This window comes from Fistularia commersonii, chromosome 8, assembly GCF_037954325.1.
Source record: "Fistularia commersonii isolate RoL2024-O1a breed Wild chromosome 8, RoL_Fcom_v1.0, whole genome shotgun sequence".
Taxonomy (NCBI): Eukaryota; Metazoa; Chordata; class Actinopteri; order Syngnathiformes; family Fistulariidae; genus Fistularia; species Fistularia commersonii.
In genome coordinates this window covers 16,209,783-16,236,816 of record NC_141291.1, presented here as the reverse complement: position 1 = coordinate 16,236,816, position 27,034 = coordinate 16,209,783, and the positions used below count along the sequence as shown (strand labels likewise).

Below are 27,034 nucleotides of genomic sequence, written 5' to 3'. Positions count from 1 at the left end.
CCATATCTGTGTGCGTGTGTGTGTGTGTGTGTGTGTGTGTGTGTGTGTGTGTGTGTGTGTGTGTGTGTGTGTCCGCCCACAACTGACAATGTACATCAACAAAGACTAAGGCGTTATCAACCGCTACCCCCTGTCACCAGTTTCCGCGGCACAGTGCTACTCTGACTACACCCAATCAAATAATGTGTTGGGAATAATTAACCCTAGAACCCCCATTGGTTCTAATTGGCACCTATTAGAGGGCTGTATGATTCCTTGATAAATACTGAGGAAAGGGAGCGAATGGCAGCAGTGGTGGGTGGAGGTCTGATTGGTAAGCAAAGTGCGGGAGCGATGCATACCGGGGGTAACCAACATTTAATTATCAATGAGGTTTTTGCAACACTTTAGAGAGGCCCCGGGCATCATTTCCCTTAGTAGTAATGGGCTCTTTTTAATGGAACTTGTGTTAAACACGGGGCTGCCACTGCAAAGCCTTGGCATTCAGCCCCAGCCCTTAGTTGTGGCTGCTTTAATTTAGGTGACTACTGAAAGAAGACGAAGTTCATTTGGGTTATTCACTTTGAAAAAGTACGTCTGGGCAACGGAAGGAGATAAAGATGAGGCACAATGTGAATTCATATCGGCTGAATTTCCTTTTTTTCATTTCCATCAAGGATGGAACTTCTTGCAAAGTATTCATCCACAGTACTAAGATTAACTATTGGTTTGTTTTTTAGTTTAATCAAGGAAATGTGCATAATTTTATGTGTTTTTCAAATTAGCGCAGTGAGAGCCATACAGTTCATCTTTTAAGCCACAGCACATCCTCTCATGACGTTATCAACCTCCATGCCTGTTTCTACCCATGAGACTAGTAACAAAAGCATATAGATTAATTTTCAACAACCAATGTTGCTGTTGTTCTGTGGTCGCTCCATTCATTTACCCTATAACATCAAAACTACATTTGTGAGTTGTGTAAACACTCTGTCAGGTCATGAGTTAGAGAACATGAGGGTCTGACATGCAAGTCATTAACTTTTAAAGAAGACCTTCCCAAAAAATTAACCTTCCCTGGAATCCTTTTTTTTCTCATCTCCCCTTTTAGCCTTTAAAACCCTTTATTGTGAAGGTCATGGCAGGGGGTTCAATTTATAAAATTGAACATGCATACTTGTAATTTCAAAAACATAGTGTTAAAGATGTAACACTGTAAAGTAGGTGCTAGTAGTTAATCTATAAATCATGATATGGTCATTTCCACATTACATAAACATCACTTCAAGATTGTTAACGAATTCAACAATTAATCACTTTGTAAACATTTCTTACAGGGCTTAAAGGAGAAAAGATCACTGAACATGGTTAATTACATTCAAGTGTTTTTTTTAGTTTTGTTTAACTTTAATTTTCAAATCACGAAGTATGACAAAGAAGTAGGAAGAAAAGAATAACATTCTTGTGACCCTCAGCAGATAGTCATTATCACACCCCATGAAAAAATAAAGACAGTTTTGCTGACATTTGGTACATTTCTTAATCCCGTAGAACTTCAATAAATCATAACGAATAAAAACAGTATTTTAGTGCATTATCCCATAGTTATTAATATCTTTATTAATCATTATCAAACAAATCATACATTAATGTATATGCAAACACATATGGACATCATCAAAATAGCTGATATTTGTCAGAGGCCACAGTTTACCCTGATCACACTCTTTTCGTTTAAAAAAAAATGTACAAATAACCAAGTGTGTTGTATTATACTATTCATTTATAATTAATAATAACGTACAATTTGGATTTCTATAATTGTAAAATTAAAAGAGATGTGATGATAATTCCTGAGATGTCGGGGGGCCTGTTGGGATTTTTTTTTTTGCGCACCGAAGCCAGAGGCCCAATAGGTCTTCACGACAGGACTAAAATTTGGGCAGGGCGGCTGGGGGGCAGCGGCGGCGGGGGGGCAAGTCTGACCCAGTTGTGGGCCGTGGAGGTCCAGATAACAGGAGCCAGGGGTACCAGGGTATCCCTCCATCAACACCAGCTCCTGTAATCTGGCCTAACATATGCCATTCAAACCCGGCACAATGACAAGCTCGTGATGACATGGCCATCGTTTTCTTTTCACTCTTTGCTGCCTGGATGTCTCAAAGCCCAGAAAACATCCCAGTGATTATGGCATTTCAGTGTCAACTGGCACGTTGAGTTTGGTCAAAACCATGAGATTGACAATGTGGAGAAAACATGTTTGTGATGGTTGCAAAGATTATTAGGAAAGGTTGAGGTTTTTTCCTTTTTTTTGCCACAGAAGTGTTCAGCAGTGTTAGATAAAACTTGTTTTTGAAGTATCACATCACATTTACATCCACAAACATTCCTAAAACCATGAACCATGAACAAAAAAAAAACTTTTTATCTTGGGGAAAAAAAAGTAGGCCAAATCCACCCGTCAAAAGACAAACACACAACAAAAACTGAAATTTCACACAATTATTTGGTTACAGGACTAGAACTACAGCGATGTAAGTGCACATGTTTTGTTGTTTTTATTTTCCTCCATTTTGATCCAGGAGGCAAGTCTTTTTCTGGACATTCACATACAAGGGAGAAGGAGAGAGAGAGAGAGAGAGAGAGAACAGCATATCTGACAATCCACTGGCATGAAAGTGAGCCCCTCAAGCTAACAAATTCAGAGAGAAAATTACAGTTTTGCACGTTTGTGTCAATATGCATGTCAAAAGGTAATTGGGAAATTGTTCTGCTATGTCAAGTCCTGTTGGCAGAGTTTAGCCTGTGGTGAGATCAAAACCATCTCTTCCCAGGCTGCAAGAGGCCAGACCCCACTCTTTCAGCCGTACTCTACTCTCCTTTAAGCTAATAATGTGGCTGTTTATCCCAAAGTAATCACATTATTATCTGCTTTACACAGAAACACACACAAATGCTGTGCGAGGGGAAAAGGCCTCTATCATACAGCTTGAACAATTAAAACTTTGTAATGGGGAGGTAGCAACATATTAATTACAAATATGATTTGTAATTAGTGGGAGTTTAATAATGATTGGCCACATTTACTGAGTTTATTGCTCCAAATGAACACTGACATTAAAACCAATCAATTCAATTTTTCATTTTAATGCAAGGAAAAAAAAATTAAACCTTTTGTTTATTTTGTTTCACCGTTCGACCGTATGAAGAGTAACATAAACCTAGATTTTGTATTTTGTTACAAAAAGTGACTTTCTGCCTCAGCTGTAAGTTCACCAATTTTTTCAATGCCATCGGATGTGAAATTCTTGAACAACGAATCACCGAATACACATGAAAAGTCTGTTAAAAAAATCGTTTCTCACTTTAACATCTTAAAAAAATTCTCAGTAGGGGGGAAACTCTTTATTTAGTTTTCTTTAACCGTGTTGTTCAGGTTATGTTAAAGCTTCCAAGTGGTTTAATGGCCACAGGGATCCAGCCATCATGTGATCTCATAGATGGCTTTAATTCACTTACGACCTTTTCCCCTTTCTGCCATCCCTATTCTTGTGCGGCTGAATAAAAATAAATCATATGAAAGCAGATGTTTATTTTACTCCACAGAATATTATTATCATAGTGACAAATAATAAATAATTTTCTTTCATATCCAAAAAACCCAACATTAAAATCACATCCAAAGATACAACATAATAATAATGAACCCCAAACATCCACACTTTAAATCAATTTTATAGACAGTTAAACGTTTGATACCTACAGGGCGATCATAAGTCTAACTGACCTTAAGGCACCACCAAAGTCACGTGGTCAGGCTGTCCCGTTTGGAGTTTGAAGTCCCTTCAGCAGCAACGCTTCGGGACAAATTGGTTAATAATCGAAACTGGCGAAATGCCGAGCAAAAATAAAGAAATTATACACACGCTAACATTTTCTAAGTAAAAGGAGAACGCAAAAAAAAATAATGTTGCGAAAAACTGAATGTATTTTGACGCTGATTTTTAAGAGATCTATCCAAGTTTCGATGAACTTTTCAGGAGGGTGGTTTTCTGCATTACTTTAAAAAAAACATTTTCATCTGGGAAATAATTAGCGTTATAATTATTATGATTATTATTATGATTATTAGTATTATTATCATCATCATCATCATCATCATTTACTCCTTGGGCATTGTCAGAAAGTGATGAATAATGAATAATTGAAATAAATACGTGCCCAACAAAACGCGCGGTTATCCACAGAAGGAGGGAAGGAGAAGTGGGTGGGTGGCGGAGGGTGTGTGTGTGTGTGTGTGTGTGTGTGTGTGTGTGTGTGTGTGTGTTTGTGTATGTCGTGTGTGTTGGGGGGGGTCCAATCGTTAAAGGACCAAGCCAGTGAGTTGATTAGGTTCGGGAGAGAGGAGCTTTCTTTGCGCACAGACTGAGTATAAGTCCTTTATCATGGGGAGGCACCGAGTGGCCTGCAGCTATTACTGGCCCGGAGCGAAGTACCAGGGAGGAGGGGAAAAAGAGAAGGGATGGGGGTGTGTGGTGGGTGGGTGGGTGGAGAGAGGGAGTGGGGGTCTATCATCAAACTTCATAATAACGCTTGGGGTTTGCCACAGCTGCGCAGTGACCCTTTTATTTTGCTGTGATGGAACAGATAGTTCACTATGAAATAGTGTGAAATTATCACGTCTATTAATTCAGTCAGACATTCACGGCACTCCGCTGCCCCACCAACCCCCGCGCCACCCCAACCGCCCCCACCTCTCTGTCTGTCTTATTGCGTTTCTTATCCGTGGAAATATGTGCTTTCCTAGCAAATGCCACCTATTTACCCGAGTGATTTTATTTCATTTATTTATTTCGTTGTTGATTCACAGACAATGGAGGTGAGGTGCGGGGGTGAAGAACCAGCGTGCGTGTGAGTCGGCTTCTATGTGCGTACGCGCACCGCGAAACGAGATGCGTTTGTAAATTCATAACACGGAACCGCACGTTTCTTTCATTCATTAAATCAATTTGGCACTGATTTTGAATTATTTCAGAGATAATCGAACGTCCCCTCATTTCCACCTGCTGCTGGATCGGAAACCCAGCAGTCAAACTTCGGTAGGTGTTTCCTGTTATTTCTGGTATATCATAATTAAAGTGTAATTTTCAAGTCACAATTAAAATAACCAAACTTTGCACTAAACCAGCAGCTCTACTACTACTTCCACTGCTTCTACTATTACTGTTAACAACAATGATAATGACAAGCATAATAATGATAGGTATGTAATAATATTGCACTGTGTGATTTTTAATTTGTTTCTTCATCATTGCTTCACAAGGAGTGCTATTTCTGACTGTATTGTGTAAAATTATAGCAGTAAATTCCTTATAAATTGTAATTTTCATCACCCAATTTATTACTATTGGTAGTCGTAGTAGCATTAGTATTGATATTGTTATTAATAATTATAATCTATTATTAGTAATGATGTATTATTATTATTATTGTAATTATTATTATTGTTATTATTATTATTATTATTATTATTATTGTTATTGCTATTATAGCATGGGTGCTTAAATCATTATGAAATGGGTATTTATAATATAGTCTATCATTATATTATGGTACCCTGCAGAAATCACGGAATTTAATTAAATAATTCTTAACGTTCTGTTTGAATGAGATGGTGATTAGACTCAATAACTTCCTGCTGATTAAGAATAGAGAGAAAACGGTAAAGGCTTGTTTTATCTTCCATTCAACTAAAGGCTGGCAGCGTCTGACGTGCTGCAGGTCAATGATCACGGGGAGGGCAATGGTGACGTTTCTTTTCTTTTTTTTAAGAAAAGACGGTTCTGTGTGTGCATCCTGCTCGTTTTGATAAAAAAAAAAAAAGGTCCATGGTTTGATCCAGAGAGGGGTAGAGAGAAAAGGAGCAAGCTGATTGAAATGGCGTGTGCCCGGCTGACGGGAGCCAGTAAGGGACAAAGCCCCCGCGAAGCCACGGCCACTGGAGCAATTATTCCTCCACGCTGCATTTGGATTAGTGCAATGGAAAGAAGCATATGTTTGGCCCGGGGCGACACTCCCCCCCTGGCTGACTGCAGAGAGGATGCAGGGAGAGACCCGGGTAGAGAGGGGGGCGAGGGAGAGGGAGAAAGAGAGAGAGAGAGAGAGAGAGAGAGAGGGAGGGAGAAAGAGAGTAACAAAAATGAAAAATAAACGGCATTAACCGAGTGCTGAAATATCAAGACAATTTTTATTCGCTTTTTTTATTTCCACAAATCATGGTTACCTGCTGGTGAGTGTGGTAAGACAGAGGCCCCTGACAAGTCCTGTCACAGTCTTTAAAGAAATCTTTTTTTTTTTTTTTAAAAAAAAAAAGCTAAACTAGGTGGGCTGTGGCTGAGGGGTGGGCTAAAATTGTGTTTGTTCGTGTTTTCACGTCTATAACCATCACTTCTTTTCTTTTCTCTGCGAATCAGCCAATTCCGGTTCAATTATCAGGCTCCTATCAGGAGGCGCTTTGTTTATACAAAGTCTCTTAATGTTTTCTAATCGATTACTTAATGTCTCAAGTAATCAAGGGCGATTTGGCGGAGTCGTTGACCTCTCTTGGCTTCTGAGCCCTGGCTTGAAGACGGGGCAAAAAGGGGGCCTGGATGGGGGAGGGAGAGGGTCAACGCCAGGAGGGGGGAGGGAGGTTGACGGCCGATGTCAGAGTTGAAGACAATTAGCCATTTTGCGCTTCATTGCAAACTTTTAAGTCACATAATTCGATTGCGCCAATAAGCGTATCGAGTGTCGCCGGAGAAGCCGCATCTTGTCCGAGGCGCTTAATATTTAAGTCCGCAGTTTGAAATGCGCTGTTGGTGAAAATAGATACAAGGTGGTCTCACGGTTTTTTTTTTTTTGGTTTTTTTTTTGTTAGTTTGTTTGTTTGATCACTTTGCAGAACTCACCCACGAAAATGACTTGTTTTTCCTATTATTTAAAGACACTTCGCAATTCCAGGAAACACCAGAATCCTGTCCTACATATATGAGGAAAACTTTCCAGCATTGTGTGGACTCTAAGTCTTTGCGATTTTTTTTTCCACCATAATCCAGCTAACTAACTCGTCATCTTTCCAATCGGAACCTCTGTTTAAAATGTCAGAACAGCGGCTGAATCACATTCCAGTCATAGCAGGGTAACACGTCCGCCAGCGGCCTGGTGTCTCTCCTAGGCCCGCAAAGTTCGCCAAACTGCTGCAAAGCATTGCTTGTGAGCGTCACGCTGGAAAAAAAAAGTGCACGGGTGATGGCACCGCGGGCGAATGAGGCCACGCAGCCCCTCCACCCCCCCATCCCACTCCTTCCACGGTGAACTCGTCCCGTCCTGAGCACCGTTACTTTAACGCTGCCTGACGACAAACATGGCTGTTGTGTAATAAGTGAACGGGATGCGCAGCTGTTTGCTCATAAAAGTTGACCGGTTTGAAAAGAAAATATATCAAGAATTTTCTTTTATTCTAATAAATCATGCAACATTGGTTTAGTAGATTATGCTAAATCTTCATGGAATAAAGTCGGATTTGTTGGAGTTAACTTTGCGCAAATGGAAGGATTAAATAAATCTGTCTTTCTTTCATCGTAACTTCGCCACAAACTAAACAAATCGAAGAAACGTGGTATAAAATAAAATTAAATTAAATTTAAAAAAAAATAGCCTGCTGCACAGCTGTCAAAGAAAGTCCGACGTTTTGCGCCGTCATCAACTTTGCGCCATCATCATCTTCATTCATTTCTGTCCTGGGATCAGTTGGAATTGGTTTAGTTGAGACGAGCAGCAGTTAAAGTGATTGAATTAGACAAATTCAGCTTTCAAACCTCCTTGTCTTTTTTTTAAGGAGTTGTGCTGTGGGGCAAAATAAAAGAAAATAGCTCTACCTGTTTGTCAAACTAGGGGATAAAATTCCAATTTTATATTATAAAGCTATGTAAATGATGCAAATATCGCTTTAAACAAATGACTGAAAATAGGATTTGAAGTTTGGTTTTTTGTTTTTTTTCAAACGCTCCAATTCCATTACACAGGAAGACACAATTGTGGGCCTCTCGATTCTCCCCATCTTATTCTAATAATACGCACAAATATCTTCTATTGTCACAGATACCTCTATTTCTAATGCGTTCGTTTCACCCCTGAAACGTGGTTCCATTCACGCGAACCCCGATAAATTTATTAAACGACATTAGCATTAATGACACACGCGAGGGGCTTCCCCTTTTCCCCCTCTAATACCAATGAATGTTGTATTTAATACGATTGTTTTCCTTTAAAGTGACTATTTATGCTACCCTCCCCTCACTCCCCTCCCTATCCTCCTCCTACTCCACACACACACACACACACACACACACACACACACACACACACACACACACACACACACACACACACACACACACGCACACCCCTCACATTCAGCATAGCAGGAGCAGCCGGGTAGTCTCTCCCCTTTATGAGTGAGCTATTGTGCCCGAGGACAGGATCCCACACACAATCTGAGGACTGAGCCAACAAAAACAGGGCCTGACAGACAATGCCTCGCTTCACCTGCTCCGGCACTGTGCATCGCAATTATGCCAAGGACATGTACAGTTAGGCTTCACTCACCCTGCTGCAAAACAACTGCCTCGGAATTAAACCAGCGCCCGAAAATCATGCAGATAATAAATATGGCTGCTGAGGAGATAGGGAGAGAGGAGGAGATGGAGGGGGGATGTTCTCTCTCTCTATCTGTCTCTCTCCCCCCCCCTCTTTCGATGGGAGAAACAAAAAGCGAGTTGCTCTTATTTATTGATATATATATATAAATATATATATATATTTATATATATATATCAGCGGACGGATTTACGCTCCAGACCGTATTGATCCGCAGCCATCACATCATCGATATACAATCAAATTTCAATGTTATGCAACGGGGGGGGGCTCTCTCCCCTGCACGCAAAATCAACCAGAGGCCGGAGTAAGGGCGTGCTATCACATCCACGAAAACTCTAAACGCACGCACCTACGCACACAAATACACACACACACACACACACAGAGTGAGAGAGGGAGAGAGAGAGAGAGAGAGAGAGGGAGACATGTGATTGATTCACCAAATACATGCATGGGAAAAAAAATGATATAAATATAAATATTTGCTGTATAATACCACGACGAAAACTTCACTGTCATTGATTACAGTAGAGAGGGAAGTGTTTGAATTCGAAGGATTCCGCGGCTCTAACCAAGCAACCGGAGAGACAAATATAGGCGGAAAGGACCGAACCCCGCGCACCAGGCCCAAATAGATATCTCAGAGGGCTCCAGCTGGAGGGTGGCGCTGCGCTCCAGACGCAAGCAGATCCAATGTTGTGCGCCATTTGACTTCCATGAGACGCGCTCTGAACAACAAGAGCATATAAAAGCATGATTTATATATATAAATCATGCTTTATATCTCATCTTTCTCTCTCTCTCTCTCTCTCTCTCTCTCTCTCTACATATATATATATATATATATATATATATATATATATATATATACTTGAGGGAAACTGTGAGTTCAGCTGCTCGTTGCAGGGAGCAACTGTCAAGGGAAACTTAAGACTCAATTACTGTAACCGTTCAAAAAGGCAAAACAACAGCAAAGATTTAAAAAAAATCGTGGGGGGGGGTGAGAAAAGAAGATTCGCGCGCAAGGAGTGTATCAAAATAAACGATATAAATAAAAATCCAGATGAAGCGTATCAAATATTTATTTTTTTTCTGGGCAACAAAGGAATATAATACACTGACAGGCATGGGAACTATTGCCAGCACATGTCTATACAATACAGCTAAAATCGCCTCCAATTTTTGGACATTATCGGACATAACAAGATATCAGGTGGTCCCAAAAATGTTGTTTTTTTTCTTTTTGAGTGTCTTTGAACATTAAAAAAAAGACAATATTCCATTTATTGCTTTTATGGTGCTTCGAGGAGAGAACAGGAGGTGAAACCTATTTTTTTTTCTTTTGATTGGCACAACACATAAAAGCTTGTATAAAAACGAAAATAGAAGCACGGAAAAAAACAGTTCTCCTTTAGGGTCTCACTTATGCTCCGTCTCGAATAAAAAAACTGAATAAGGATGACAGAGAGGGGGGAGAGAGAGAGAGAGAAAGAGTGAGAAAGAGAGAGAGAACGAGAGAGAGAGATGGAAGTTTATTTCTAATAAATTTGTTCACTTGCTTCAATGTCGCCTCAACATGCTACAAGAGGGCTGAATTGAAATATCCCAGAGAAATTAAAAAAAATACCCCAAACTTCTGTTTTCTAAGAACCATAAATCACATGAAGAACTAACCGAATATTCAAACCCACTAAAACAGGAGGCACCAGATAAATAAAAAAAAGAAGTTTCAACAGACGCACCATATTTACAATTCCCATTAAATTACACATAAATAAATATATACATACATGAACACTGATTCCCTTATATAACCGCGAATCGTGTTGAAATTCAAAAAGAAAAAAAATAAAAAGTTCAAGTTGGTCGCTTGGAGAGTGAGAGTCTACAACTGAAGTCGTGACGGGGAGCTCCGTGGAATTTCTCTTTTTTTCAAGTTTATTATTCACAATACTGATAAGAATTCATCCTCTTTTGGCTTCCTGTTTTCTTTGTCTTTGTCGTTGTTTTTTTCCACAATCATAAAATTGAGATATAGAAGAAGGGTCGCTGGATTTCAGTCCATTCGTTGCAGCTCATAAAAATAAAGGGGGGGTGTAGGGTGGTGGAAGTACATAAAAAGTCCTCTGGCAGAGCGAATACACCTTTTTTCCATCGCCCCGGAGCTGTTTCTCTGCAGTTTTTTTTTCTCCTCCTAGTTTCTGTTGTTGTTTTTTTTTCTTTCATATTTTTCTTAATAACATTTTTTTCGGTTCGGTTGGAACAAGATTCTTGCGTCGTTTTTTTGTCTTTGCCAGCGAATCCAAAGAGGGATGTACCAAAAAAAGGTAGAAATTGCGCAAGATCAGGAAGTGGCACGTTTAACTTGATCAATAGTATTTATAATATTTATATTGGATGGGTGGAGGGCTGCGATGCGGAGGGAGGGGGCGGTGTAGCAAAAGGGGCACCGGGAATAGGAGGTGGAGGGGGCTCGGCGTGAAGGTTGCAGTGAGTGTGTGCGCGCGTGTGTGTGTGTGTGTGTGTGTGTGTGTGTGTGTCTGTGTCTGTGTGTGTGCGTGTGTGTGTGTGTGTGTGGTGGGGGGGGGGGGGCGGTATCACTTTCTGTGCTTCTCGTCTTTGTCGCCCTTAGTGCCGTTATCTGAGTGACTGTTGGGGTTGTTGTTGAGGTACATTTTGTCCATGGCTTTGATCGCCTCGGTCAGATAGTTCTGCAGGGCCGTGATGGCCGCGCACAGGGCCGGGGTCCCGAAACCGTGCGAGATTAGACTGAAGTGGGTCAAACAACTCTGGATTCCCGGTTCGAGAATGGGCTGCGGCCGTGAGTTTCCCAGCGGCGAGCGATCCTGGGACAGTAGGTCTGTGAACTCTTTGCACACTTGCCTAAGAGCAAAAAAAGGAGGGGGGGGGGGGGGGTTACGTAACTGGCAAAATAGCTGAAAGTTGACTTTACTAAAACATCTGTCACAGGGGTGAGGTGGGTCTTCTCTTTTAGTCGCCGTTTGCGTCGAGAATGACAATTTAGTGACGAGAAAACGCAGCGAAATGACAGGTGGAAATGAAACGCCCGTCTCTTCGAGTCGTATTTAAAGAAAATCAGAGGGGGTAGGGTGCGTATATCAAACGTTAAAAAAATAAAAATAAAAATAAAAATAAAACGATCACGAAATATTCCTCTGACCTGACAGCTTTCGGCGCCATTAAAAAATAATAAAATAAACGTGAATTGACTGTGTTTGGAGGCGAAATGACGGTTGTTTTTTTTTGTAACAGTATTAATGTCCCGTTATTATGACCCCTATTTTCAGAGATTTGGAGGGCGGTTTAAAAAAATAAATAAAAGAAAGTAAAAGGTGTTGGTTGCGGTGCGGCTGCGTGTCAGGGAACGCTGCGGGACGTTTAAGGGGCTAAAATATTTTCAACCAGGAAGTAGGGCAAAACGAAACGTGTGGAAATTATTAAAGTAATTTAAAATCGCACTGACACGCGATGGAGATGGACGTATGTGATGGCTTGGTGCGCGTGTGCGTACGCGTGCGTGAATGTTTTCGCGTAAAAGCAGGCGCAAACTGGAGTGACACAATTATATGTGGTAATAGCACTTACTTTGTGGCCAAGAGCATGTTTTTTCTTTGGACTTGTTCATTTGGGTCGGAATGCTGACGGTTTACATATTCAGCTACTGCCTTGGCTGGAAACTCGGTCTCGCATACATAACCGAAATCCCTGGCAAGATGAACCGCTTCGCCTGAGAAAGAAAAAAAAATGAAGGCGTTTGATTATTAAATATGGCTGCACCGAATCCCAAAGCAGCAGTATTCGGATTAATCGCTGGGATCCAAATGGAGAGAGGGCCTAACGTTCCTCCGCTCCCCCGTGACGCACCTGCGCGCCAAACTTCAGCAAGGACAACCACAAACAGTGCTGCAAACCGCCTTGTGAGCATCTGCACTTCCACTCCTCCACCCCCACCGACACACACCACACCAACCCTCCACCGTGAGAACGTTAAATGTGGGGAAGGGAACAATAACTGGATTTGAAATATAGACGGAGCGTCATGCTTAACACCATGTCATTGATTACCAATGTCTGCACATTATTAAAAGTCCAGCACATCACACAGGCATCGGGAAACAATTTGAAAAGGCTAAAGCTAAATCTCACTTTCCCTTAACATATTTCAGCCATGAGAATTACAGGTTTGCTTTCTCTTGTCGGTTGGATTCTCTTTTTTTCCATGTCTTTGGTTTTAATTTCCTGAAGCAGTTGAGTTCTTACTGCGCGGCTTCCTGCCCATAAGCCTCCAGGCCGGAAGAGCGCATGCGCCAATTAGCATCACAGTTCGAGTCCAGTACAGACGTTTCCATAAAACGGAGCGGATCATAAACAATGACAGCACTTTGAGGAAACGCAGCGTCCCCTCGTTAAATGACGCGCACACGCGTACACGTGCCACCGAGCCCCTTTCTTCCCACAGCTGCACATTTCTCCCGGATCATTACGACAGGGCGCCGAATACCCAGCAAGCACGATAAATATTGCATTAGGGCCTCGTCTGCAATAATGACTAACTGGGACCAACGAAGCATCGCGAGCTTTCACCCCTGGAAACACACAGCGGCGAGAAGAGAGGTACAAAACCGGAAGCACAATGGACGGGGCGAATATCATTTTAATTGGCTAATTCATACGTTATTAGCCCCCACGTAGTGCGCGAGAAGCTATTAACGAAGGAATTACGTCAAGGTGAAAAAAAATAATAAAATCAAATAAATGAAATCGGGCCTCGGCGCGGCCATCCATATCCAGACCGTTATTAATGTGTGAAACAACGCAGGGTTAATAAATCAATCGACTTCTCATCCGGAGGTGAAACTGCTCAGCGGCAGCCAATAAACAAGCAGCACTCAATAATTAACTGGACTTCAACACAAATTCATCCCGTGGACAAAGTAGGCCAGCCGTGGACCTGCAAGTGTGCCCGTGGAAGCGAGGGCCAACGCTGCAGAGCAACTAGAATTACCAGCACCATTCCCCTCTGTGTGTGTGTGTCTGTGTGTGTGCGTGCGTGACACACACTCACGCACACACACACACACACACACACACCCTTCATGCTTTATTACTTGCGAGGCAAAGTCGGTCCACATTACACGGATGAGCGCGTATGCTGATTTCCAACAGAGAAAGAAAGGGGGAGAAAAGAAAAGGGAAGAAAAAAATCCCTCTAGTCTGAGAGCACCTGATATCGCGGGAGTAACGAGAGTGAGAACGTGATTTCGCGCAACCGACTTACCTTCCACTAGTGACGTCAGCAAGGTGACGTTGGCTGCCTTGCGTCTGCCTGCAGGTAGATTCAAGCCGATTTTATCCAGCTTCTCCCTTAAGGATCTTCCTCCATTCTTAGATTTGGCCCTGTTGCGGTAAAGAGAAAGCAGAAAGCAGTTGTAGTTTTGTTTCTCGCAGGGAAAAAGGGTTTGTCACTTTGAAAGGTGCTTCACGTCGATAAGGGCCTGTGCAGATATCCTTAAATTAGTTGAATTAAATTTAATAAGGTGGTTTCCGGGCAAATTAGAGAAGGAAAAAAAAACAGTTTAAAAAACAGTGTAGAGGTGTGTGCCTGTGTATTTGTGTGTCTTTTTTCTACACATTTATCAATAACGTAAATTATTTTAATATTAATTAAACTGGATAGGTCAGGGTCTCACAGCATCTCTGATACTAAATATAAATAATACAAAACGAGGCTCAGACAAATACTGTACAAAATGAATAAATAAAGCCCTACTTAATAGGCAGCTCTATTACTGGCTGCGTGTGTGCAGCACTTCAGTCGACAGTTCACTGGAGACCAATGTTTTCATGTGTAATGCCTTCACTGGGCCTATAGAGCCGTGCTTGAAAGAGCCTACATTAATTTGAGACAGAGAGACAGAGAGAGAGAGAGAGAGAGAGAGAGAGAGTGAGAGAGAGAGAGAAAGGGCGACACAGATCCAGTGCGCCAGGGAAGTTAATATGGAATTTAACAGAGCCCTCCTGCTTTAAATGCAGGAGCGAGGTGTCATGGTTGGTCGATTTTAATTATTCTTGGTACAGAAGAGAGAGAGAGACACACACACCCACACACAGATACACACACAGGTATGTGAAAGGTTCTGTAGCCTGGTCAGACTCACCTCCTCAGCACCCCGCCTAGCAGAGAGGCATTTAGGCACTCGGGCGGCGAGAGGCGTCTCTGCACCTCAGCCACCGTGACCTTGTACTTCGATGTGGAACTGAGGAGGGACAGGCGACCCGGAACTGAGCAGAACACCTCGTTGGGGTTTACCACCCCTCCGAAAAGACCGTCCTTGTTTATGGGGATGGCAGAGACGTTGTTGTTCTTGGATAACGACACTGGACCTAGGGAAAGAGAATGGGCGCGGGGTTGAGGGGGAGTGGGGAGGGAGGCAGGGTGGTGGAGCGGGTGGAAGAGAGAGAGAGAGACCGTGCTCAGTGAATTTCATGCAATGCAGAGCCTTAACTAAATGAGAAGGGGGGATTTAGGCCCTGGATTTAGAGTTTAACACCACATGTGTAAAATCTCAGGAACCTGGGTATGCAGGAGTACACAGGCACATAATAATAATAATGATGATGATGATAATAATAATTGTTATAAAAATGATGATAATAATAATAATAATAATAATTATTATTATTATTATTATTATAAGATATTTATATGTATTAATAATAATCATATAAAGTGGGAATGTCATTTTTCAATTTAAGACAGAAGATCACTGGTAACACGTTTTTTTGAATCATTCGTTTGTCTGGCATCTCTTGGGCTCAGGTGTGCAGGAGAAAATAGGCACATATATATAAGCAAACTCATAAATAAACAATTAGAACAACGGGAGTTTTGGGGTGGGGGGTCGACCACCTATTTCCGGTTTCCAAAGCATCAACGTCGGCGGCGTGATTCTACGCCGAGGAGAAGAGGATGGTTGTGATGGTGTTGGGTGGGGGGTGGGGTGGGGGTCAACGCTACTCGGCTTTACGCCGTCTCAGTGCGCGGTAACCGGAGACAAAGGGGGACTGTGCACCTTTCGATGGATGACTTGTGACATTAATGGCTCAGGGGAGCCTAATAGAGACAATAAGAGTTAAACGAACTCTAGAGATTCCTAATTTACGAAGGCAATTATCATGCTGATACTCAGATAGACAGCCTGGAATATTACAAAAATAAAAATAAAAAATAAGAAGAAGGAGTAGAGATATAGAAATGAAGAAAGTCGGCCTTTAACCGTAGAGCTTCAATGTGGCCTGGCAAAACGCACCGTCTGCTTTTTACGCGCGTAACCCCTTAAAAACGACAGTAAATTGCGTTTTGAATCAGTAAAAACATAAACCCACTAACATCAAAAACCCATATGATGCCGGGCCTTAAAAGACGTCCAAAACGGTGTTTTCTCATTTTTTCTCCGTCCAAACTGAGTGCCTGCGTTTAACACACACACACACACACACACACACACACACACACACACACACACACACACACACACACACACACACACACACATACACACACGCATACAGATGCGATCGGGCAAGGCCTCTGCTCCTTCCAGCGGCACCAACTTCCATTTTAGTCGTGTCCAAGCGGACTGTGGCCTCCCCACCCCACCAACCAAGTGTCTACGGGCCCGTTTGCGACCATTAGCAGCGCGGTCCGTGCAAAGCACACCACCTCATCTCATCTAAAACGCTGACAGTAAATTCCATCAGCGTGCATGGGGGTTGGTGGGCAGTCAGTTTGATGCACTTGGAAACGATGTAATGAAAAATAGACTACCGCGTATTTAGGATCAGTCAGGCATTACCGCATTGCATAGGGCTCTCTTGAGCAGAATGGTGCGTGTGCGCCCGCGCGTGTGTGTACGTGTGACAGAAAGTGTGTGTGTGTGTGTGTGTGTGTGTGTGTGTGTGTGTGTGTGTGTGTGTGTGTGTGTGTGTGTGTGTGTGCAGCTTGCAGAAACATGCGTGATATCTCAGAGGAAATTGCTTACCTTTTTTAATTACAGTCTGGTCGGGAATGTGAATTCCTTGATCCTCAACAGGCTGTGACAGAAACGCAGAGAGCAAAAAAAAAATTAGTGCCAAAATTCACCACCGAATTTATAACTATCATCATCATCATCATCCGTACAGTTGTTTTTTTTCTGTGCACGTCAACGCACCCCAGGACACGGTGCGGGAACAAAAGCCCTGCACGCGGTGCGCCGAGGCCCGTACCTGTTCCTATTGTCCGCCTCGCCGTTTGACGCATCGCCCCGAATCAGACTTAAATAACGCAGCGGCGTCGCCCCACAATCCTGACCTACTTCCGCCCTCGGATCGGCTCTCCTCACAAGGAAAGTCTCATCTAGATTGGATCGTAATTACGACGGCGTGGCCTATTAAAGGCATGTGAACTAATTAGAAGATTATTGGTGTTTATTTCCGATTTAAAGACAAAGGAGTGGTAATAATTTATCACCCATTCACGTCGCCATCGAGCTAAAGTCCATCCACCAAATGTAAATTCCTCATCCTGTGCCATGCCAGGATTTGTAGTGTATCTCAACAGAATAAATTCAAATGACACGGATGGAACCTCCAAAAATATTAAGCTTAATCCATTTCGTCCAGTCGCACGCGGTTAAACGGAAGGAAAAAATAGACGACCGGCTGAAATTTTATTTTGAAATGAAAATGTAAAAAGGCAGTATTAAAGTGTTTGATATTTAAAAGAAAATCACCTGTATTTTTTTCAATGCCTTAAATCGAGATATATATATATTTATAAATATGATTTTTTTAATTTGCTATTTTGCAGCGAGCGGCCCTTCCTCATTCATCACACATCCACGGAGGGGGAGCACACGCAGGAAAACAGACCATATTAGTAATAAATCGTAAGAAATCGTTTGAAAAATGTAGATTCAAATAAGCCATCGCTCTTATTTACATTTTTATCTCCGCCATTTGGAATTAAATAGCGAGAGAGAGCGTGGGGATATTTGAGGCGACTTTCTACGGGGGATTTTACACGCAGCCCGCGGGGCTGCTGCCTCACCTGAACGTCTTCTAAAGAGTGAGGTAATCCGTGGATTGGGATAGAGTCCGACAGTCCCGTTTCAATGCCGTGGCCGGACGGTAGGAGCACCTCCCTCCGGTACTCCCGGCACAGCTGGTGGGGGAGGCTGCGGTGCTGGTGCAGCAGGCCGCTCTCCTGACCCTGCCTCTGGCCGGGCCAGCCCGGGTGCTGCGGCTGCGGCTGGGCGTGCAGGGAGTTGAGGGAGTAAGGGTCGTTGACGTGCGAGTAAGGGTCCTGAGACTGCGGGTAGATGGGCTGGTAGGGCGGGGGGAAGTACGGGGGCTGGAAGTCCGAGTTGGGCGTGTGGGATAGCGGAGGGGCGCTGGTGTAGGGACTCTGGCCCACGCTGCCCAGCTGAGGTAGCCTGGCTGTCCCGTTGCTGGTGCCGTCGTGGCGATCCTGGCGGGTGGAGAGACACAAGATGTGGCGTTAATCTGGAGGGAAACGACACTCCGTCACCGAGACGAGCCTCTTTTGTTTTTCACGGCCGGGCCGCTTTCGGACGGGAAGCCGAACTAATCGGTTCCTCATTCTGTTTGGTTTTGGTTTTAAACGGGATTTAATTTAAAAAAGACAATACATAGATATAAAACAAATCAATAAAAAGGCTATATTCCACAGGCTTGTCAAAAATATCCACATTCAATTAGGCGCTTCTAAATCATAATAATACTAATAAATGAATAAAACACAGGCAAAGCGTGCGATAATTCAGCCAACTTCACAGACATTTGTCAAACATGCAAATCACCCATTAGAAATAAAAATAAAAATAAAAAAAGCCTTTTTTTCCGCCCCTCCTTCCTCCCAAAATTAAAATCTAAAAGTAAAGTTGTGACACAACTGGAAGCTCCGGCAACTTACCATCGCGGAAAAACTGTGCACTAACATCTGGGGGGATATTTGGTGCGATTCAAGAGAAGAAGAATCAGTTCAAAATGTAGAGATATAGATAGATTAAACACACGCGGGTCTTGGCGTGTGTCGGAGTGGTGCAAAAAAGAGAAGAGAAAAAACACACCAACACAACAACAACAAAAAGAAAAAAAGAAAAACAAAAAAAAAGCGCTTTAGTTCTCCCCCCGAAAAGCCTCGTCTCTCCTTGAAGATGACGACGACGGCCCCGGAGATCAGATATGTGCCGAACGATAATCCATCAGAAATAATCTGTTAGATCCCCGTCTCCCTTCATTTGGCTTTTTTTATATATATAAAAAAAAAGGGAAGATAGTCGGCGGCGATGGCGGACTCTGGAGGAGGGGGTGGTGGAGGTGGAGGTGGCGGTGGTGGTGGTGGCGGCGTGGAAAAGTTTCTCTCGGAAAGCCCTCTGTCTCCCTGCTCTCCCGGCTTCTATCACACAGCTGCCGTCCCCTAGCCTGAGCTCATATTAGCAGAGTGCGCCGCGTCCGTCGCCTCCCTCCCGGACTCCTAATGGAGCGCATTCAACGCGATTAATACCGCGGGACTTAATGACGAGGACACGGACGCGCAGAAAAACGGACGCAGAGCTGAGGACGCGAGTCGGGGGCAGGAGTCTGAGCTTAAATGACGTCCATTGAAAGGGGGAATCGGTATATCTAATCAGAGATGGGAGAGAGAGGGAGAGAGAGAGGAGAGGGAGTGAGAAGAGAGAGAGAGAAGCACAAAAAAAGAGGGCTTCACTCCACGCTGGCGAATCAGAGAGAGGGAGGTGGGGGACTGAGGGAAGGCAGGGAGGGGAGGGGGGTTTAAAATGGTCCCATGGCCAAATCGCAAAAGTGAAAGAAAGATAGAGGAATGGAGGGAGGCGGACCGGAGTCAGAAGAAGAGGAAGAAGGAGACGGAGAAGTCTAGTAAGGGGAGGGGGGAAGGGGAGGGGGAGACAATGCACACCTCCGAGCCGGATGGAGCCGCGGCCTCCCAGATATTTCTACCGCTCCTCCTTTTGTTTTCCTCCTCAGACTCGGACGGAGACTCGTTCTTCATTCGGGCTTTCGAATTCATTCGTCGGTTCCTTCTCGACTTTGACCCCGGGAAAACGGAGAGAATGGAAGAGTGGGGGAAATAATCTAAGCGGCCGACGAGCCGTCGGGATCTGGCGCAACTTTTACGCACGACTCGATGGAAAAAAAAAAGAAAAAAAAACTACTTCCTTTATCGCGTGATCATTTGTTTATTTAAAACCTCGCTAACGGTTTTCGATTGGGTTCATTTAATTTTTGTACGACATCAGCTGACTTTGCTTGTACAAAGTATATGTGTATATATAAAAAAAAAAATTAAAAAAAGATAAAAACCCAGGCGCGCGTACGCGGAGGTGGGCGGCTGTTCATTTGCTCTATAAGGTGGCGGCTGAAAACACGTCCGACTGGCTGCTCCACTCCTTCACATGTCCCTAAAATTACTCTCAACTTTTTTTTTCCCGTGCCCGTGACAACATCACTATACACACACACACCAAACACACGCCAAGCGTGCACTTGCAGTAGAGCCATTAAAACAGTTCAAATGCAACCAATACTAGTCAAATTAAGAGTAAGAGGCGGCGATGCTACAGATATTCGGGCTAGATATTATTATAAAATTAAATTGTAAATTGATTATGACTGTCATCCATGCGTTTAGTGCGATCACGTGTCATTTAATTTTTTTAGGAATGAAAATTTAATGTAATTCTGGAGATGAGAAAATACAAATCAAAAATGCATGGTACAGAGTAAAGCTGATATCCAACAGCGTCTCGTAGAAAATTGTTATTACTATTAATAATACTGGTAATAATAGCCCGGATTGTAGGGAAACAGAATAAAAAGCAGGCTGGTGAATGGATGAATGGAGGGACGTGGTTCTGCTCATGCGGGGGTGAATTACCGCACGGATGCGAGACGAATGACACGTTTGGATCAAAACAAAACGAACACACGCCTGAGAAACAATTATCCCAGCAGACGTATTCAAAAATGAAATGGAGCCACATTATCCCATCAAAAAAATAAAATGAGAGAGATAGAGAAGCAGCCCTCTTACCTCGCAATCTTCATATTTAATGTTATCAGTTAATTTCCAAAGCATTTTCATGGGTTGCTGGGGTGGGTTTTGGGGTACAGGTATCGCCTTCTCGCCGGTGAATTGTTCTACCCGCTCAGAAAAACTACTTAAACTCCGACTGAGGGCTGCTGTCTGTCTGGCGCTCTGAGGTCTCCCTCTAATGGTGGAAGTGGAGGGCTGGAGCAGCTCTGTAATAACACTGGCATAGGGCCTCATTAGCATATCAACAGCCGTTTGATTCACCCCCCCCCCCCACGCACACACACCACACTCACACGCACACACGGATACACACACACCATCACCATCAGCTCGCAATAGTCCAGTGGATGGCGACCAGGTAAAAGAAAGGGAAGCTGCAACACTCTGCACATGCATATTTTTCTCCTGTTGACGTTAGGTGCCTGCGTGTGCGTGGACGGACCGGGTGGGCGTTTGGATGTGGGATGAGGGGGTGTATTGGGCCTCTCACGCACCTGGGACCTTTTCTATTTCTTTTTTTTTTTTTTTCTTGCCTCTACTAACAAAAAAATACAAGTGTCGCATTAAAAGATGCTATTCCCGGTTACACTCCACTCCACTCCACTCCACTGTCACGCGGTCCGAGGCCTCGTGTCAGAGCCGTCAGTGTTCCAGCAGCACTTCTATGCAAATGATCACCGTGACACACACACACACCCACTTAGCTGTTAACCTTAATTTTTTTTTTGGTCCTTGCTGCTACTGCTGTAGTCTATCTAATCCTAATCTGTTATTTTAATCCCATTGAGATTGCAGACTTTGGAAAGCTTTGTCAACTTATTCAGTGTTATGTTAAAAAGGTGAGCCTTTCCAAGTGGCTCTACAGGTCTATTGACAACGTAGCACACCTTTTTTGGGAGGGGGGGGGAGTGTTGATAAATAATTAACACAACAACATGGCCATGTTCCATGTGAATGGCGGGCCGGGGGGAGCCCGCGTCGGCCCTGTCGCCAACCCAGCCTTCACCTCAGCAGGTCGCGGGCGAAGGGACGGGGTCGCCCCGCTCTGCAAGGCGTTGGCTCCACTCGTTTCAAATGTGGATTACCATTTTTGGTGGAGTTTCTCTCTTCTTTTTTTTTCTTCTCCCCGGGCACTTGTTATTAATGAGAGAGAGGAGCCGTGAAACTGGCCGCCGGTGACAGCTATGAATGCCGGGATCTTTCTGGGAACCTGCCCCCCCTCCTACCCCGCACCCTCTTTTTTTTTCAACCGACTGAAACTAAAGGTGATTTGCCGAATAGTTTTGTTACAACGACCCATCAAAACAAGCTGTATCTTTAACAATCAAGAATCTAAGTTAAAAATGCTTCTTAATCCAACAGTTTAACGATCGATCATCTCACCTGGCAGCGACGTCAGAATAAAAGTCATACGAATGAATGTGAATGAGCTGCGTTTTCCTCCTACCTCCCATATTTACATTTCCGCCGATTTCAAATGAAAACAAGAAAAAAACAATTCTCTCATGATGAGGATATACAAATTATAGCCTCACACCACCACCATCATCATCCTCATCCTCACTGATCTGCAAACGACACTGACGCCCAGGCAAGTAAAAGCTACCGCAACGAAAGAGAGGGATTTCAAAACTAAATATTTCCAACTTTCCCCGGTCGATCCCGCCTCTGTGAGATCGCCTCTCTTTGCGAGAAGCTTCTCGGCGCCCGTGCAGTCTCTTCTCACAACAAGTCGACACTTTTTTTACAGCTTTTGTGGATTCTATTAGCCGCGTCTTTGTCTGGAAGTCAGCGGTACATACCTGCCATTCCCCCATTTTGCCCATTATTGACATTCTTTGTCTTCTGCCGCCTTTGCTGAATTTGTTTTGGTTGATCCCGAGCCGTGCTATCTCATCAAGCTTTCCACTCAAAAGTAAACCTGTACTTTTTCTTTCACCTGGACCGGATCGCCTCACCTGGGCATAAAACGGTGCGGGGCCACCTGGTGGCGCATGCGCAGTGATCCGGGTGTGGACGCGAAAGGAGCGATCACCTCAGAGAAAGTGTCTCGCGTGGCGTGGGCCTGTCACACACTGGTTTCCGGTGGTAAAACGGGAATCATCAAGACTCTCAGACGTAACGACAGACAGTGGAACTTGAAGTGACGAGTCCAATATGATTTCTATCAGGAGAAAAACCTCAGTTTGAGATCATACACTTTAAAATCTTCAAGCTGCCAGCACCTTTTGCATGACAGCAATTTGAATCATAAAAACGCATCCATATGTGAAATTAAGCACCTCAATGAACTTAATTCTAGGTAAATGTTAATATTAGTTAATATTTTTAACCCTGGCGAGAAAACTAAGATGTTAAAAATAAGGATATTTAATTGATACTTGTTCTAAACGTACTTAACAGTTAATAACTGCCATTTAAATGAACCAATTAACATTTTGATTCCAGTTTTTTTTTTTAAAGTGTGAATTGTGCTGGGGAAAGTGTGTTAGGTTTAGAAAAAAGAAAAAAGGAAAAAAGAAAGAAAAAAAACTTGAAGGTTAACTGCCAACATCATTACTTCTACACAGAAACCCACCCTGCTATTGTGAGGGTCATTATTTATTTATCCGCTGTTTATTTCTAATACATACTTATGTAGACCCCTCGGGCCAAGTGCGAATGAGCTCTGTCTCATAACGTGCGTGTGCACGCAGACGGACTGACGCATGCGCTTCTCCGTTGCAGCCGGTCAGAGCTGCGGACAACCAAAAACACCTCCTCTGTGCATTTCTAAAGTTACGGACGCGCACCGCGTCAGTAATCAATACACACGAGTAATGCAAAGCTGTTAAAGAAAATATCTAAAAGAAGTTTTTAAGACAAATGTTCTTTTTTTCCTCTGCCTCATCAACCTGCCGCTGTGTCATTTGATGTTTCTCTCTGTTTTTTTGGGGGTGGGGGGTGGGGGGCATAATTCTAAACTGGATCTATAGATACTGTGTGGGAACGTGTGTGTGATGTTAATATTTAAAACGAAAAAACGAACCTTCAGTTTGACTTCAAAGGAGAGCAGTGTTTAACTGAGCACTGGCACTCACACGCGCACACACACACACACGCACACACACACACACACGCACGCACACACACACACACACACACACACACACACAACCTGCAGCTATAAAGCCGGGCCGAGACGGACAAAGGGGGAGGGGGCGCACAGGGGAATGGTGGGGGATGTCAGAAATATTGTTTGCGGCTCTGCGAGCAAAGGGAGGAGTGAGTTTAAAAAAAAAAGGCGAATAAAAAAACTGGCGCGTCAGACAGTGAGGAGTTCTCAGACAGGATCCTGGTCTCTCAGACGGGGTCCTGGTCTCTCAGACAGTCGCGTCCTGGCTGTTTGTTTTGGGTTTGTTTTCAACCACTTCCGCCGTGCGGTCCCTCCGGCACCGGCCAACTTCCTGCAACTGCGCGCTGCGCAAACAAGCGCGCGTAACGGCCGCTCCTCGGGAGACTAACACGGTCCGCGTTAATAAAAACCCACGCAAATAATAGTTTCAGCGGGCGTGTGTGACATCCATCACTATTAATCAACTTACATTGCCAAAAAGGTTTCAGCGTAGTCCCCCCCCCCCCCCGCCTTGTCTCTCCTCTACTGTCATCTTTTTAAATATTCAAGCGTTGCAACGGGTAATCCGTCCGTCAGCCCCAAGTTCCGGTGAAGTTTGGTAGCGGAGGGTGTGTGTGTGTGTGTGTGTGTGTGTGTGTGTGTGTGTGTGTGGAGGCGGGGGGGGGGGTAACACCAGATACCCGACTCTGCTTTGCTCCTGCTGAAGACGGCCATTATTCTGTCACCAACTCGCACCCTGCAAAAAAAAAATGTATTTTTTAAGAAATTCATCAAATTTGTATATTTGTATATGTGACCTTTCGGTGTGATGCAGCTCCCGCGATCGATAAATTGTATCCTGGCGTCATCTAGCGTACAGAGAAGAGTAAGGGCGCGCTGGGAATGTGTCGAGAGTCACGAACCTGGTGTGTGTGAGACTGGTCATTTTTTTCCAGGTTCTCAAATATGAAATACATATATTCAAACTCAACATAAATTATATCAAAATTTTCATCATTCTCAACAAAACTGAGTTGACGACCAATTTCGATCTATGTCTTCATTCTAAACTAAACTTTTGCTCTTTGCTCTTAAAACAGATGTAGGGAAAGTTAATTTTCTTGCGTGACATCTTCTTTTCCACTCCAAACCTACATCGCGACACAACCGAGGCAACTTTCTGTCGTGACGCAGCGCCTCAAAAACCACATTAACTTATCATTTGGTGCCACCTTGTGGTCATAAAATAAAACATCGTTTCCCACGCTAACTTGAAATCGAGTAAACCGACCCCTGCAGTTTGTTTTCACCCTGAGTCAACATTAATCAGTGTCTGGGATCATATTACCAGCCTATTCAATTTGGTGACACGAACGGATCCGAAAATTAAAAACAACGATTTGAAAAAATTAAATTAACAACTCAATATTTCAATAACACTTGCAAAAAGTAATCCCACCGCTTCCACAGCGCGTGAAAGCAAATGAGAATCATAAATACTGAACCGGAAATTGAATACGCTTTTTAAACGTCAGATTGGTGCATAAAAACTCATAAAAACTACAATTCCCGTCAGGCGCTTCGTAACGTGATTTGTGCGCCGATTATTATTGCCCGGAAGAAAACACGCCGCTGTTACTAAACAGGAGGACGAACTACAGGAGCAAGGTTGCAGGTATTTGTATGTTTATTTGACTCGTAACCTTCGGCTGAATCTAGTATCCACTAGACATAATTGCGTATATTTGTTGGGAACCTGGTGGAAAAAGAGAAATATCGTCAAAGAAAGATGCTAGGTCGAACACATGCTCGGCCATACTGCTACGCCTTATCTTAGGAAGTGAAAGACAAGGTCTTATCATACGAGCCAGACAACAAGCTGCTCATCTGCGGTGCCACAATGTCACCGAGTTGGCAGGCGTGGGAGCAGGATTCCCAACAGGTTTCTGTGTTTTCTGTTGTTTCAGCTCCTCTGTTGTAGCTCCCCACGCATCGCAGCCCACGGAAAGCCATTCGAGTACCTCTCACCGGTAAGCGTAGTGCTGTCCGTCGTGCACGAATCGTATCCCCGCTGATGCTGTGAACACACGGGATTCTCTGTGGCAGCTGTCGAACATGTCCGTGGACTTCGTGGGATATGCGTACGCCGGCCTGGTCGCCACCGGAGGGGTCATTGGATATGTCAAAGCAGGTATGTATGAAAAAAAAATATCCAATATTCATGAAACCAATCAGATATTTGCTTGAATGACTTTCTGCTGCTGTATTGTTTCCACAGATTTCAAATTTGGCATGGGTTGGGAAAAAAAAATCTTCTGAAAAATAAAGAGCTCATATGGCAACAGGCCTGTGCAGGTGGCGATCTTATTCTGTGTTTCTCTCAGGTAGCGTCCCCTCCCTGGCCGCCGGGCTCCTCTTTGGTGGTATGGCTGGCTACGGCGCCCACCGGATCTCCAATGACCCCAATGATGTTTGGGTGTCCCTCGGTTGGTAACCAGCAATGTTTGGGACATTCATACTCCTTCTCTTATTGACTTCATTCATTTTCAACTGTATCTCCCAGTTACATCAGGTGCCCTGGCCACCGTCATGGGAAAACGTTTCTACGGATCCAGGAAGTTCATGCCAGCTGGCTTGATGGCTGGAGCAAGGTATCATTTCATAAATGTCTTATCAGTAGATTCAGTGTAATTATTTAAAGTAACATGTTGTTATTTAATAAAACGATTTATTTAATGCCCTGTAAATGATGGCCAATATCATCTTCTTGTTTCAGTTTACTGATGTTGACAAAGCTTAGTGTGACGCTGCTCTCTAAACCTCGAACGTCCTGATGGTGTGAAGATTTCTTCTGTGGGTACGCAGCCTCCTCAGTGTACAAGCAGCCAGACAAAAAAAAATCTTTCTTTGACTCATTTTGTAAAATAAATAAAGACAATGTCTGTGACTTTAAATTGGACATGTTTGCCTATTCAGACTGACTGCTTCTTTTTTCAAAACAAAACTTTTTTACCTTTATTTGTAAAAACATTTTTTACAAAACACTTGATTCAGTGCATACAACAAAATGTCTGCACTTTTCTTACACCATGCCATAAAAATTTAAAAATAATAAT

The 27,034-nt window shown here is 43.5% G+C and overlaps 2 protein-coding genes across 3 annotated transcripts; one reads left to right on the top strand and one right to left on the bottom strand.

The window, feature by feature from the left end:
* Window positions 1–9,750: 9,750 nt before the first annotated feature.
* Window positions 9,751–21,003, bottom strand: tfap2a (transcription factor AP-2 alpha). Of its 2 annotated transcripts, XM_086151416.1 has the most exons (8): window positions 20,822–21,003; window positions 18,680–18,706; window positions 17,795–18,214; window positions 16,746–16,797; window positions 14,862–15,087; window positions 13,982–14,100; window positions 12,289–12,430; window positions 9,751–11,565 (listed from the first exon to the last, which is right to left on the bottom strand). In XM_086151416.1, the coding sequence occupies exons 1-8, from the start codon at window positions 20,870–20,872 to the stop codon at window positions 11,280–11,282; spliced, it is 1,323 nt and encodes a 440-aa protein (XP_086007542.1). In that variant the 5' UTR covers window positions 20,873–21,003; the 3' UTR covers window positions 9,751–11,279. The 2 variants fall into 2 exon arrangements, with proteins under 2 accessions (XP_086007542.1, XP_086007543.1); XM_086151417.1 differs by lacking the exon at window positions 18,680–18,706.
* A 4,513-nt stretch (window positions 21,004–25,516) lies between these two features.
* Window positions 25,517–26,877, top strand: tmem14ca (transmembrane protein 14Ca). Its single transcript, XM_086151415.1, has 6 exons — window positions 25,517–25,593; window positions 25,886–25,948; window positions 26,025–26,109; window positions 26,303–26,404; window positions 26,482–26,569; window positions 26,695–26,877. Exons 3-6 carry the CDS (start codon window positions 26,034–26,036, stop codon window positions 26,750–26,752), a joined length of 324 nt encoding a protein of 107 aa, XP_086007541.1. The 5' UTR covers window positions 25,517–25,593; window positions 25,886–25,948; window positions 26,025–26,033; the 3' UTR covers window positions 26,753–26,877.
* The last annotated feature ends 157 nt before the right edge of the window (window positions 26,878–27,034 follow it).